Here is a 15,358-nt window from a genome sequence, read left to right on the forward strand (position 1 = left end):
AAGAGCAGCCTTCTTTTAGGTCTCCTATCAACCATCCACATCAGTTAGGAACAGGGCGCAGAAAAGAGAGAAACCGAGTAGGAGTCTGTGCATGGCGCCGTGGGCCATCCATCGAGTGAAGGCAGTGAAGCAGCAACCAGTGGGGAACTGGAGTGGCAGAGCTGTCCAGAGGCCACACGTTCCCAACAAAAAGTTATCCGAAAAGTGTGTCCTTGCAGAGAGGAGCTCGCCGACCCTGCAGGTCCTGGATGCACAAAATGTGTCATTAGCAGGAACAGACAACAGAACTGACAACAGAAAAAGATTATCCAGTGGGAGCCTGGGACAGGCCAGGCAGCTCCCACCTTGGCCTGTGAGGACGTCTTCCTGCTTGTTCCAAAGCTTAATGAAGGCCCATCTGTAAGGCTCTCGTCCCTCCTGTCCCTTGCTGTCACTGCATTGGGGCCTCGCTCCCCGGAGCAGCCTGCTGGATGATGTGGCTCCTAATATTAACAGACACGGGATCAGGTCGTTTTAAAGCCCCACATTTCAGAGACAGCTGGAGTTAATCAAATACACTCAGCTCCCTGGCCTGAGAGCATCACGATTGATTTTGTGTCTGTGAGATGATGGTAAACAGATCCAGAGACTCCTCACTAGGCTCGCCACTCGACTGAAATTCATTTGTGGCCTTAGAAGATGTGCGCAGGTTCGTTTCAGAGGGCCCCGAAGATCTGCTCGTGGAAAATTTACCCAGAAACCCAAAGATTCCTCAAAGTCAGCCACAGAAGCCAGTTTTCACAGGTGCAGGGATGGCCAAGGCACCCCGTTCTCACTTACCCTACGGCCCCAGTCTGCCTCCTGGGGCCTGCTTCATTTCCTCCTGGAGGCTCCATCTGTACCCACACCGTGGCCTTCTCGCAGACCTCCCTCTCAGCCTCACTCCTTCCCCAGCCAGTTCCATAAAGTAAGGAAGAAGGTGCCTAGAATAAAATGTGCCGGCCTGACCAGCCAAAGGCGCCGTTTGTCAAGCGCTCCAGTTCTTGGACATCAGTACTTTGATCCGTTACTTCTCTGATCTAGCTTCAGCTTTGTAATCTATAAAATCTGTTTCAACACTCCATTGAATATTCAACATAAGTAAAGTCCATTCAATTCCTATACCTGCTAGAAAAGAAATCCGTATTTAAGTATTTCCTTTAGAAGCGCATCATGCTGTCAGCATCCTTTCCAAATGGCCTACCTGTAAGTACCCCTTAGGCATTACAGTAGAATTTAAAGTGTGCTACAGAGCCCTTAATAGCTGGTGGCTCCTAACAACACCTAGATTATCTAACAATAAAAATAGAGGCCATTCACAGGAAAAATAGATTTAGAGCTGAAGGGACCTCAGAGAGCGTCTCTCTCAATCGCTCCTTTTTTACAGACGAGGAGACTGAGACCCAAAGAGATAACGTGATTTCTTTAAGGTTATGCAGACAGGAGAAAGGGCAAAACCCTGAGTCGAGCTCCGAAGCCCACACTCTGCCCGCCCTCTCCCACTGGCTCTTCTAAATGGAGCTCTTGCCCTCTGGTTGCTTCTCCCTGGACCTTTTCTGTTCATGTTGCTGTGGAAAGAATGAAGGCTTTCACGTCCCAGAAGTGGGGGGGTCACATGCCAGCCCTGCCACAAGTCACCTTTGGCCCTCACCTCCCTGGGCCTCAGGGGTTCTTCTGTAAAATTAAGGGGTTGAACTAGGTGCTCCTACAGTTCTGAACTAGCTGCCCCCAGTTGGAAAGCCATGAGAGCACCCTCTCTACCACTAATCAGTAACTGGTGGATTTGATTTTTTTTTTCATTTTAATTTTTAATTTCATACATTGTTCCTTGGTTACAAAAATCATTTTATTTCCCTCCCTCCCCTCCCCCACCCCTCCCATAGCCGATGCACAGTTTGACTGGGTATCACCTGTGTTCTTGATCAGAACCTCTTTCCGTGTTGTTGGTATTTGCAATAGGATGTTCATTTGGAGTCCATTTCCCCATTCATATCTCCTTCGACCCATGTCATTAAGCTGTAGTTTTTCTTTAGTGTTTCTACTCCCACAGTTTTTCCTCTGGATGTGGATAGTGTTTTTTCTCCTGTACCCCTCTGGGTTGTTCAGGATCACTGCATTGCCACCAATGGAGGAATCCATTACATTCGACTGTACCACAGTGTCTCAGTCTCTGTGTACAATGTTCTCCTGGTTCTGCTCCTCTCGCTCTGCATCACTTCCTGGAGGTTGTTCCAGTCTCCATGGAATTCCTCCACTTTATTATTCCTTTTAGCACAATAGTATTCCATCACCAACATATACAACAGTTTGTTTAGCCATTCCCCAATTGAAGGGCATCCCATCATTTTCCAGTTTTTTGCCACCACAAAGAGCGCAGCTATGAATAGTCTTGTACAGGTCTTTTTCCTTATTATCTCTTTGGGGTACAAACCCAGCAGTGCTATGGCTGGATCAAAGGGCAGACAGTCTTTTATCGCCCTTTGGGCATAGTTCCAAATTGCCCTCCAGAATGGTTGGATCAGTTCACAACTCCACCAGCAATGAATTAATGTCCCCACTTTGCCACATCCCCTCCAGCATTCATTACTTTCCTTTGCTGTCTTGTTAGCCAATCTGCTAGGTGTGAGGTGATACCTCAGAGTTGTTTTGATTTGCATCTCTCTGATTATAAGAGATTTAGAACACTTCTTCATGTGCTTGTTAATAGTTTTGATTTCTTTATCTGAGAACTGCCTATTCATGTCCCTTGCCCATTTATCGATTGGAGAATGGCTTGATTTTTTGTACAACTGGCTTAGCTCTTTATAAATTTGAGTAATTAGACCTTTGTCAGAGGTTTTTGTTATGAAGATTGTTTCCCAGTTTGTTATTTCCCTTGTGATTTTGGTTACGTTGCTTTGTTTGTACAAAACCTTTTTAATTTGATGTAGTCAAAATTATTTATTTTACATTTTGTGACTCTTTCTAAGTCTTGCTTGGTTTTAAAGTCTTTCCCTTCCCAAAGGTCTGACAAATATACTATTCTGTGTTCGCCTAATTTACTTATGGTTTCCTTCTTTATGTTCAAGTCGTTCACCCATTCTGAGTTTATCTTGGTGTAGGGTGTGAGGTGTTGATCCAAACCTAATCTCTCCCACACTATCTTCCAATTTTCCCAGCAATTTTTATCAAATAGTGGATTTTTGTCCGATCTTTAGATTTATCATAGACTGTCCTGCTGAAGTCATTTGCCCCAAGTCTATTCCACTGATCCTCCTTTCTGTCTCTTAGCCATTATCAAATTGTTTTGATGACCACTGCTTTGTAATATAGTTTGAGATCTGGGACTGCAAGGCCACCTTCCTTTGTATTTTTTTTTTCATTATTTCCCTGGATATCCTTGATCTGTTATTCTTCCAAATGAACTTTGTTATGGTTTTTTCTAATTCCATAAAGAAGTTTTTGGGGAGTTCAGTGGGTATGGCACTAAATAAGTAAATTAATTTGGGCAGGATTGTCGTTTTTATTATGTTAGCTCATCCCACCCATGAGCAGTTAATGTTTTTCCAATTGCTCAGATCTAGTTTTAGTTGTATGGAAAGTATTTTGTAGTTGTGTTCATATAGTTCCTGTGTTTGTCTCAGAAGATAGATTCCTAAGTATTTTATTTTGTCTAAGGTGATTTTGAATGGGATTTCTCTTTCTATTTCCTGCTGCTGTGATGTGTTGGAGATACATAGAAATGCTGATGACTTATGTGGGTTTATTTTGTATCCTGCAACTTTGCTAAAGTTGTTGATTACTTCCACTAGCTTTTTAGTTGATTCTCCAGGATTCTTTAAGTAGACCATCATGTCATCTGCAAAGAGTGATAACTTGGTCTCCTCATTCCCTATTTTAATACATTCAATTTCTTTTTCTTCCCTAATTGCTACTGCTAGTGTTTCTAGCACAATGTTAAGTAATAGAGGTGATAATGGGCATCCTTGTTTCATTCCTGATCTTATTGGGAATGCATCTAGTTTATCCCCATTGCAGATGATGTTTGCTGATGGTTTTGGATATATACTATTTATGATTTTTAGGAACGACCCTTCTATTCCTATGCTTTCTAGTGTTTTCAATAGGAATGGGTGCTATATTTTGTCAAAGGCTTTTTCTACGTCTATTGAGATAATCATGTGATTTTTGTTCGTTTGCTTGTTGATGTGGTCAATTATGTGGATGGTTTTCCTAATATTGAACCAGCCCTGCATCCCTGGTATAAATCCTACTTGGTCATGGTGAATGACTCTTCTGATCACTTGCTGGAGTATCTGGTGGGTTTGATTTTCACTGAGATCATTTTCTTGAGTTGGGTTTCTGGCACTTCTCGGTTGGAAGTTGGAGAGAAATCCTTGGTACCATGTTCGAATTTAATTTCTAATCAGCTTCCACGTTGCGCCATTTGCTCATTCTCAGGGACAGTTTTCCGCAAATCAGGCCTGATTGGCAGTGGATTTTGTAACATGGCACCTCAGATAGATGCTGGACTTTTAAAGCTCTTTGCCAATATTTACCTAATATAACATATTTAAGTAGGAAAGAATGGATAAGCTTGCCTTCTCTCTTCCTGGTCACCTGGGTGAAAAAAATAACAAAATAACAAAGCCAGTGGACCAAGAACTTTGAAGAAAGGAGAATAACACATTTGTTCACTGAGCAATACAGGAAAGCAAGAATTTTTTGAGGAAACAGTAAAACTATATTAGTGGGAAAACTAAATTTTACCCTCAGAGCTAGAAAAATATAACCACAAACTAAATAATAGGCAACCAAGGGGTGTCATAGTGCATAGGGCCCAGGGCCTGCTGTCAGGAAGACTCATCTTTCCTGAGTTCAAATGTGACCTGAGATACTTCCTAGCTGTGTGACCCTGGGCAGGTCACTTTACCCTGTTTGCCTCAGTTTCCTCATCTGTCAAATGGCAAACTGCTAAGAAAGCTCCCAACGGGGTCACAAAGAGTTGGATGCAACAGTGAACAACAATTAGGCAGAAGGCCTAGAAACAGAATTGTTTGGATGATCTTAAAAGAAGAATGGAAAGGAGGGAGGAGAAAAGGAGAGAAACCATCTCACATAACTGGGTGTGCAAGGAGGAGTCTATATAATAACAAGGCAGAGAAATGACAGAAACCTCACTCATCTGAACTGGACAGAGGAGAACACACACACACACACACACACACACACACACACACACACACACACCACATACAATTTGTGTATAGAAATTGATCTCACCCAAGGGAAACAAGGGGTTAAGATAAAGGAGGTCAGAAGGGGGAAGGCAGATTAAGGGAGGCATTTGTCAGAAGCAAAATAAACTTTTTTTAAAAAATCCTTTATCTTCTATAGCTATTCATTCCAAGGCAAAAGAGCAGGAAGGGCTCAGGAAGGGCAATGGAGGTGAAATGACTTACTCAGGGTAACACAACTAGGACGTATCTGAGGTCAGTTTTGAACCCTGAGACTCCCAACTCCAGGCTTATCCATAGATCCATCTAGCTACCCCCAAAATAAACTCTTAAAGAGGGAGCAGGAAACAAACAGAAGGAAAGGCTTAAGAGAACAAGATGAAGGAAAATTCACAATTAACAATCATAATTATACATGTGAATGGGATAAACATCCATAAAACTTATAAGAAACACCCTTGAAACTGAAAGATAGTCGTAGAGGTAAAAATAAGGGGCTGGAGCAGAATAGAAGAGCCGCCGTGATCTCCAACAAAGCAACAAAAACAGACCCAATTAAAAGATATAAACAGAGAAATGGCATTTTGCTGAAAGGTACTAGAGACCAAATGAATTCTTCCTATCAATACACATTCATACATGCACACACCAAATGGCATAGCCTCCAACTGATAAAAAGAAACCTGTTAAATGAGCCACAGGGAGAAGCAGACAGCAAAAACATAATAATGGGGGCTTCAATTTGCCCCCTTCAGATGTCAGCTGGACATATTTTTACGCCTCCCTAATTAACTCATTCTCCCGCTCATCACCAGGGCTCTTCAAGGCTCCTGAGGCTCCCTCTCCCCTGTCCTCTCAGCTGGGAATCTGGACTCACATTTCTGGGGACAAAAAGGAGCCCATTGCCTAGAGCTCCCTCCTTTCGCCTCCCCATTTCCCATCATCTGGATGCCTTTGGCCACTGGCTTCTTCTTCACCTTTGTCTCCCACGAGGGGCCTTTCTCCTTTACCAAGGCCAGCCCCTCTACAGGCACAGGTGATTCCATTGTCTCATCTTCTCCAAGCGTTCACCATACGGTCCTCTTGAGCATCTCCTGCCGTCCTCGGAGAACCCCTCGCCTGATCCATCCTACTCTACTCTCATCCCATCGCTCTCCTCCTTCTTCAGTGGGTGCTCCATCTCCTCTTCTCTCTGTGCACAGCTCTCTACAGTGTGGCTTTCATCATCATCATCACTGAACCAAAAGGCCGTGCCAGACCCAATGGCCTTTCCTCAGTCCTCAGGCTCCTTTGACACGGTTATCTCCCTTTTCTCCTTCCTGCGCTCTCTGTCTAGGCTTTCAAGACGCGGCTCTTCCTCCCTGTGTGACGGTTTCTTCTAAGAATCCTTTGCTGGATTTTTCCAAGTGATTAGCACTACCCTTGGGTCATCCCCAAGGCTGTCCTGTATCCTGTCAGCTCTCACTGACTCTCACGCTACCTATCCAGCCCGAACCTCTGGGGAAAGAACTTCCTTTTGTGGAACAAAGATGGGAAATTGGTGAGGGGAAGGTCTGTCATTTAGAGAAGGGCTGAGTGAGTCATGATAGATGAAGGTGATGGAAGACGGCTGTGCCGGAAGAAACGATGCAGGGGATGGTTTCAGAGAAACCTGAGAAGACGTGCACGGACGGATGCAAAGCGAGGGAGCACAACCGGAACAATGGCTGCAGTCGTAATCACGATCATGAGCACAACCGGAACAATGGCTGCAGTCGTAATCGTGATCATGAGCACAACCGGAACAATGGCTGCAGTCGTAATCACAATCATGAGCACAACCGGAACAATGGCTGCAGTCGTAATCATGATCATGAGCACAACCGGAACAATGGCTGCAGTCGTAATCATGATCATGAGCACAACCAGAACAATGGCTGCAGTCGTAATCACGATCATGAGCACAACCGGAACAATGGCTGCAGTCGTAATCATGATCATGAGCACAACCGGAACAATGGCTGCAGTCGTAATCACGATCATGAGCACAACCGGAACAATGGCTGCAGTCGTAATCACGATCATGAGCACAACCGGAACAATGGCTGCAGTCGTAATCATGATCATGAGCACAACCGGAACAATGGCTGCAGTCGTAATCGTGATCATGAGCACAACCGGAACAATGGCTGCAGTCGTAATCATGATCATGAGCACAACCGGAACAATGGCTGCAGTCGTAATCATGATCATGAGCACAACCGGAACAATGGCTGCAGTCATAATCGTGATCATGAGCACAACCGGAACAATGGCTGCAGTCGTAATCGTGATCATGAGCACAACCGGAACAATGGCTGCAGTCGTAATCACGATCATGAGCACAACCGGAACAATGGCTGCAGTCGTAATCATGATCATGAGCACAACCGGAACAATGGCTGCAGTCATAATCGTGATCATGAGCACAACCGGAACAATGGCTGCAGTCGTAATCACGATCATGAGCACAACCGGAACAATGGCTGCAGTCGTAATCACGATCATGAGCACAACCGGAACAATGGCTGCAGTCGTAATCATGATCATGAGCACAACCGGAACAATGGCTGCAGTCGTAATCATGATCATGAGCACAACCAGAACAATGGCTGCAGTCGTAATCATGATCATGAGCACAACCGGAACAATGGCTGCAGTCGTAATCATGATCATGAGCACAACCGGAACAATGGCTGCAGTCGTAATCGTGATCATGAGCACAACCGGAACAATGGCTGCAGTCGTAATCGTGATCATGAGCACAACCGGAACAATGGCTGCAGTCGTAATCATGATCATGAGCACAACCGGAACAATGGCTGCAGTCGTAATCACGATCATGAGCACAACCGGAACAATGGCTGCAGTCATAATCGTGATCATGAGCACAACCGGAACAATGGCTGCAGTCGTAATCACGATCATGAGCACAACCGGAACAATGGCTGCAGTCGTAATCATGATCATGAGCACAACCGGAACAATGGCTGCAGTCATAATCGTGATCATGAGCACAACCGGAACAATGGCTGCAGTCGTAATCACGATCATGAGCACAACCGGAACAATGGCTGCAGTCGTAATCACGATCATGAGCACAACCGGAACAATGGCTGCAGTCGTAATCATGATCATGAGCACAACCGGAACAATGGCTGCAGTCGTAATCACGATCATGAGCACAACCGGAACAATGGCTGCAGTCATAATCGTGATCATGAGCACAACCGGAACAATGGCTGCAGTCGTAATCATGATCATGAGCACAACCGGAACAATGGCTGCAGTCGTAATCATGATCATGAGCACAACCGGAACAATGGCGGCAGTCGTAATCATGATCATGCACAAGACAAATGACTTTGACAACCCATGACTAACCACAGTTCCAGAGGACCCCGGATGAAATATGGCCGCCACCTCCAGACAGACAGAAAGTGCTCTGATGAGCTCTGGGGGCAGGCGAGACATTTTTGGTGGGCGTCGGAGAGAGAAAGACGTAGACGAGGCGGGAATTTGTTTGGCCTAACTGCACGTTTCTAATGAGTTTTGTCTTTCTTGATTTCTTCTTTGGGGGAGGGGCAGGGGAGAGAGAGTGAATAAGGACTGAAAATGTAAAACAACGTAATTTCCTCTTTGAAAACATGGCTATTGTTCAATATAAAGCAATGTATGGGCCCTGGGAACAAAAAGCTAAAAAACCACAACAATCCCAGGATTCAGAAAGCCTCCATTCATCGGGTTAGGGGAGAAGACCCCACGATCCCTTCATGCCTGAAGTCTGAGAACCTGACCCCAAACTCGATTCATGATCACACGAACTCGAAGTCCATTCCCTCTGGTCCCTTATAGTTCACATTCGTGGAATTTTGCAGTCTTTTCCCCCGTCCCTTCCAGATTCGTAAGAAGAATGGGCCGTATTCTTTTAGAAGCAGCAGCTGGCACTAGTCATTTCTAATTCATTTTGTCTGTGAATCCTCCATTCTGTCTGTGAAATCACAGATTTCAGATTCCTCCAGTAGCAACGACTCCCAAGGCCTCGGAGCGTATTTTTGAGCTACTTCATACAATGTTGGTCTTTCATCAGTTTGCCCGGGTTTCAGAGGCCCTTGCCTTTCCCTTTTGTCCGCGCTTGGGCTTGCCCTACTCCCCGCCCTCACATCTGTGCTAGAACGTGACACTGGTCATTATGTCCGAGTGCCCCATGGGACTGAGCAGAAGAGACACGACTTTTGTGCCAGGTCTTCAGAGATGAGAAAAAGGCCTGAATCCCTCAACTTGTCCACTCCGGTGCGTCATCTGCCCCTGTCCTGGCAGACTTGGACTGAGTGTCTTTCCAGGAAGCCTCCGGAGAAGCTGGCCAAGGCCTGGAGTAGCCACTGTGCCTTTGTCTGAACGCTGGCTGCCTGAGCTCGAGGGAGCCTTCAGAAGGGCAGGGAGGGCCAGCATCATCACCCCGGAAGCCATCACGCTGCAGGTCTATATGTTGGAGGACTCCCTCCCAATCAGTAGCAGCCACCCAGTCCCTCCTCCATCTCCCTCTTTTCCCCAGTATAACTAAACAAAACGTCACCTTTGTCAGTGCCTTGCTTCCAGCCTTGCCCCCTCTGGGCGTGGGCATGTGCGAGACTTGGATCAGCCCCACATCACGCTTCTTGTCCATCAGGCTTAGAGTCTGACCCAGAAGAGACCTCAGGAGCCATTTCATCCAGACTTCTTATCGACAGATCAGAAAACCCAGGAAAGAGAATTAGGATAACTGAGGGGCCCTAACAGAGGTCCTCAGCTTTCCATCTCAAGGGCTCACAGTAAGACATCGGTGGTGAGATTCAATAGGCTAGCACATCAAGGATGGGGAGATGGATCAGAGCAGGGCTCTGCCTGGGCCAGGCCGGTGAGGCCTTCCCCCAGGTTGTGAGCGGCTGCAAAGCCCTTTATGGACATTATGAATGAATGAATGAATGAATGAATGAAGCAGCATCTATGAAATATAAGGGACTTTCCGGCTGTCGAGGATCCCACATTCCAATGGGTAGCCTGGAAAGAGAGCAGTCGTAGGGAAGAGGAGAAGAGTCAGGACAATGCAGCCTGGTCCCGGGGACCTGATTATCATTCAGTTAGGTCTGGAGCAAGAAGTAAACGGGGCACACCAGGGCAGGGCGGGAGGTCTACAAGTGGCTCACAGTGATCTCCTTAGCATCTCTATTTTACAGATGAGGAGATGGAGGCCAAGAGAAGTACAAGAACTTTCCTAAGGTTTCACACTTAGTGGGTATCAGAGAAGAATTGGAATCCAGGTCCTCTTGAATCAAAGATTCAAAGATTCCATCAAGCATGTCTCACATTTATGCCATTGCATGGTAGAAAGAGCAAAATATGATAGGAAAAAAGACATGAATAGGAGGCCAGAGGTGTGGATGTGAGATCCAACCCCACAATTTACTTGGGAAACAAGGGACAAGTCACTGGTCTCCTTGAGATTCCATTTTTTCATCTGTAAAATGGGGATGATAATGGAAGTGCTGCATTGTCCATAGGAAAGCAAGGCGCAAACTGTGATACACTGTATGAAAGAGCAGCTGCCCATTCCTGCTGTTTTCCACCAAAGCCAACCTACCATCTCTAATGGGAACCTGAATAGGGATCTCTGGGAAGTCGATGATCGGGATAGAAGGTAGGGGGAAATTGCCAGGACAGAGCTGAGGCCCCAGCAAGCAGTGTCTTTCTGAGGAGATTGCCTGGTGGGGTTTCCTCCCAGATCGCACCCATTCCCCATCTCCAGAACATCTCCTCCCCCTGACTCCATCCTTCTTGGAGCTCAGCTCCCCAAATGAGCTTCCTCTTCCCTCCCAGTGCCTCCCACTCTTCCCCAATCCAAATGCCATCAGGTCACTGGGACTGAACCATGCCAATTATAAGTCTCTCTGGGACTGGGCATGACCAGGTCCAGATGGGCTCCATTTCCCGTGGGCACATCCAGCCATCCAGACCAAACTTGGCCCAGCAACTCACTCCTCCCATTAGTCAGTCAAAGCACAGACAAAGAGCCCTTCTTGGTCAGCTCCCTTGTTTTTATTTGTGGTTCTCCAGTGTCTCTGCCATCTCATCCCTTGGAGGATACATTCCTTGAGGGCAGCCTTTGTATCTCCAGCCCCAACCTCATTGTAGTCTTGCACACAGGAGATGCTCAATAAATGTTTGTTGAGTGTCTGAAATGCCAAAGAGTGTGCTGTGTGCCAGGCACTGTGCCAGAGGCATGAAGACAAACCCCAAACATGCCCTGCCCCCAAGGAGCAGATACCCAGAAGATGATACCCAATCCAATCCATTCTAGGAGGGACAGTGATGGCCAGGACTCAGAGGGGGCTCAGGGAGGCATCCCCAGGGATTCTGATCTGTGTGTTTGGGATGTTATCCCTCAGTCATTGAGCTCTTAGAAGCATTTACCATGTGTCCAGCCCCGGGCTACATGAGGGAGGGTCTGCCAGCTTTTGAAAGCTGACCAGTGAAGAAAGCAGAACAAAGAACAGGAAGCCCATTTCTGAGATGAGGAGCATGAGGTGGAAGCTGCCATGGGTGGGTTCGGGGCCTGCCCCGTCCAAGGCTTCAGGGGGTCCTTGACTAGGTGTGTCTGCAAAGGTGTAAATAAATGATGGGAAGGCAGTAGGTAGTGTCAGCCTGCAGCCAGGCATCACAAGGAACTGTTCCGCCTGACCCAGAGTTGTCTTTATTTTTATACCCCCTAAATAGTTACATATTTCCTTGGCACACAGCTTCAGTATTCAACAGACATGTTCTTTAGAGATAATTGGATAAGTCATACATTAACTTTTAACAAACTGTTTAATTAACATTCTGTGATTATTCTACATACTATGTTGCTACATATTCTGACAGCAAACACAAAGCTTTTGCAAAAGATAAATGTTTTCTCGTCACTGGCAGCGTAACTAGAGGTCAGTTCTCATTAACCTGAGGTGCTCGGACTTGTGGACAATCTAAGAGAAATCATTCATTACTTTTAATAAAATAGATAATCAGGATTTCATAGGAGACAATCAATGAAACACTGCTGCCAAGTTGAGGGGTCAAAGGAAACAATCCAGTTTGGGGTATTCGAGACTATGAAGCTAATGCATTTTCTAATGTTTCACTGGGGTTTCCAAGACAGATTACCTAGGCTTAGTTAGTAAAACAAGTCAGTGAGGCATAGCAAACCAGCCTCTCCCTGAAGGGTAACTAATGTACTAGCTCAGGAGAGCTTGTTCCTGGCCTGTACATGGGGGTGGGGAATTCTGAGTACAGTTTTGTTAGAAGTTTAGCTCATAGGAGTCTTTAGGTTTGATTTTATAAGTATGATCTTTTGGTGATTTGGGGGGAATAACGTGGGACATCTGTACTAATCCTGCATGTATTTTGCTCTCACGTTATTTTTCCTTCAGCTAGGGAGAGAACAATAACCATAGCATTCCAATAATAAGGGATGTTTGTGAGAGAAGTCACAGAAGGGGGCTGAGTGGGTGTCTCCATCCTTCCTGGGGGCCACTTTGCAACCTGGTTTCCACGCACGACTGTGTCAAACAGTGGGGCTCTGATGGCCCCTGGCAGGTAGCAGCCCTTCCATACTTGGCATGATTGTCCCTTTGGTGGCCGTGGTCGATGGCACGTGGCCACACACACCCAAGCAGGGAGCACTTGTCACCTTAGTGAAGTCATCGGAACTCAGCTGGTCTTGAATCTCCCTACGTGGATGGAGAACAGGCTGGAAACCTGCTGGGGGGCCTGGGCTTTGGAGGGTGCTTTCCTGCAAGGCCATTTTAGGGTACGACAGCAGATCTGAGTTCCTTTCAGGCTGGATTTCATGGAGTTGTCGCTTAGGGTCCTGGCACTCAGGAAACCACATCCCTGGCTTCTTTTTTGCTTTGGTCTTGAAGGCTCGCCGGCCCAAGGAGAGAGTCTAAGCCTCAGGAGACCGTTGACCCTCATTAGCCAGGACGGGCAAAGTTCATCATTAACCTGGGTTGGAATCGTACAACTTTCTCATAAAGAAATTTTTTTTGTCAGCAATGATCCGAGCAAGCTGACTTGGAAGATGATGGGAAATGTTTGCAGTGGAAAAGTCGCAGATGCAGAAAATAATTTCTCAGGAGACTCTCTTGTGCTCGAACAGACTTACTTCTACAGTTTGTTGAAACGAATCAAACCACTCGGTGGCAGGCCGAAAAATGCCAGGAGTTCCGCTAACACAGAGTTCTCACAGCCCGGGGGCGTCTGGAGCTGCTGGGAGAGGCTGAGCCCCAGGGTCGGGCCATCCATCTCCCAAGTCAGCTGGACTCTTCCCTTCCTGGGTTTAAAGCCTGCCGCAATCCCCCAGCCTGCTCCAGGGCCAAGAGCAGGAGGGTGCCCGTCCTGCCCCAAGTAGCCTCCCTCCTGGTCCAGAAATATGCTGGCCAGTAAGCATCCTCGGGGCCCCGCGCCCCGCCCCTCATCAAGACGGAGAGGGCACGGGGGCTCCCGGGGAGCCAGGCTCTCAGCTGACCAGAGCCTAGCTGGGGCCAGAACGGAGGGGAGCTGGTCCCTGGGGCTTCTCTGGGATCTCGGAGACAGGGAAGTGCAAAGAAAACTCTGCCACCTCAGGGGGCAGTGAAGCGGGTGGCTCCTTAACTGACTGAAGGGCGATCTCGGCGATCCGTCCAGGCCCTGAGCGGCCCCGGGGCGCCGCTGGAAGGGCGGCTGCTGAAGAGTTCTGTAGGTGGCAGAAGCCAGGGGAGGCCGGTCCGAGCCCAGCGCACGGATGCCCCGCTGAGAAGAGAAGCCACCGGAAGCAGCATGGATTGACGTCGGGCCGCCTCCGGGTCGCCCTTCTGGTCCTCCTGGACCTCCAGCCGCAGTGACTCTGCAGTGTTTCCCGTCTACCCCAGTGGGCTTGGGCCCCCACTAGGGAGAGCTCGCATGGCCCCCCCTCGAGCCAGGCTTCTGGCAGCCAGCACGGCCCCCCTCGCTCCGCCCCCTCTCCCCCCTCACTAGCTGGGAGTTTGTGCCAGGATGGGGGGCGGGGGGCGGGCGGGGGAGCGGGGGATGGGGGGAGGGCGGCAGAGGGGTCCGGCGGCTGAGCCTTGGGCACAGAAAAGGGGACCCGGCGGAGGGCGGGAGGGCTGCCCTGTGGCCGGGCTCGGGGTCTCAAGGCCTGGCGGGCACTCAGGGCTTCTCTCTCTCCTCTCTCCACAGCACATCAAACTTGTCGCCGAGTCTCTGAAAGAAGAACTGAAGGAGGAAGAGAAGAAGGCGGCTTAAGAGCCGGCCAGCCCCGCTCGCCGCCTGGGCCCACGGCGGGGCACCCCGTCCTGGCAGGACCGGCTCCTGTGGGGCAGCCCCGGGCCTCTGCGGTCCTTCTCCAAGAGCAGAACCGCCTCCTGCCAGGTGTGGGGTTCCAGGCCGGGCACAGGCTGGCGTCTCCCTCCCTGCCGCGCCCCAACCCTCGGGATCCCCCGAGAGCCCCGCTCTGGAGGAGGCTCGTTCGGCCCGGCTGCGCCCTCCGTGTGTCCCCATTTCTCCCCCTTTCGGATCACTCGTTTTCCCTTGTGCCAGGCCCGGTGTCGCCCTCATCCCTCCCCGGGCAATAAACGTCCAGCTCTGCGCACTGGCCGCCGCCAGGACTCGTTCTTTCTTGGGGGGGGGGGCTGGTGCCACGTAGGGCCCGCCCGGCCCGCCCGGGTACCCCTCCCAGCCCAGCTTCTCCCCGCAGGGCGCCACGGATCCTCAGCCATTAAGATGACAGCCCGTCCGGCATGGCCTGACACCCGAGTCTGCTTCCGTCCATGGGTCCCCCCCGAGTCCTCCCATCCCACTGACCCCTGGGAGAAGGGAGAGGCCCCGGCCAAGCCCCTGTCCTGCCCTCTCCCAGCCTGTGCTCTTGCGCCCGCTTCGGCAGCCTGGGAGGAGGGGCTGAGCTCCCCGAGACCTGGGAGGCACCGGCTGGGCCCAGAGCCCCGCCGAGGTTCCCTCAGAAGTCAGGAGGCGGGACACGGCCGCCGGGGCTAGTTGGGGTCCCCAGCAGGTGACAGTCACTCCTCACCCCCAGGACACTTCTCCAGGGCCCTCTG

General features: G+C 48.9%; 1 protein-coding gene across 3 annotated transcripts in view; it reads left to right on the forward strand.

The window, feature by feature from the left end:
• The window catches only part of ANO10 (anoctamin 10), a 213,615-nt gene extending 198,720 nt beyond the window's left edge, over positions 1 to 14,895 (forward strand). For all 3 annotated transcript variants that reach the window (XM_007505242.3, XM_056800402.1, XM_007505241.3), the window contains one exon: positions 14,484 to 14,895. In XM_007505242.3, coding sequence (XP_007505304.1) covers positions 14,484 to 14,549 — 66 coding nt within the window. In that variant the 3' untranslated portion in view covers positions 14,550 to 14,895. The remainder of the gene's footprint in view (positions 1 to 14,483) is intronic.
• The last annotated feature ends 463 nt before the right edge of the window (positions 14,896 to 15,358 follow it).

This window comes from Monodelphis domestica, chromosome 5, assembly GCF_027887165.1.
Source record: "Monodelphis domestica isolate mMonDom1 chromosome 5, mMonDom1.pri, whole genome shotgun sequence".
In the NCBI taxonomy this organism is placed as follows: Eukaryota; Metazoa; Chordata; class Mammalia; order Didelphimorphia; family Didelphidae; genus Monodelphis; species Monodelphis domestica.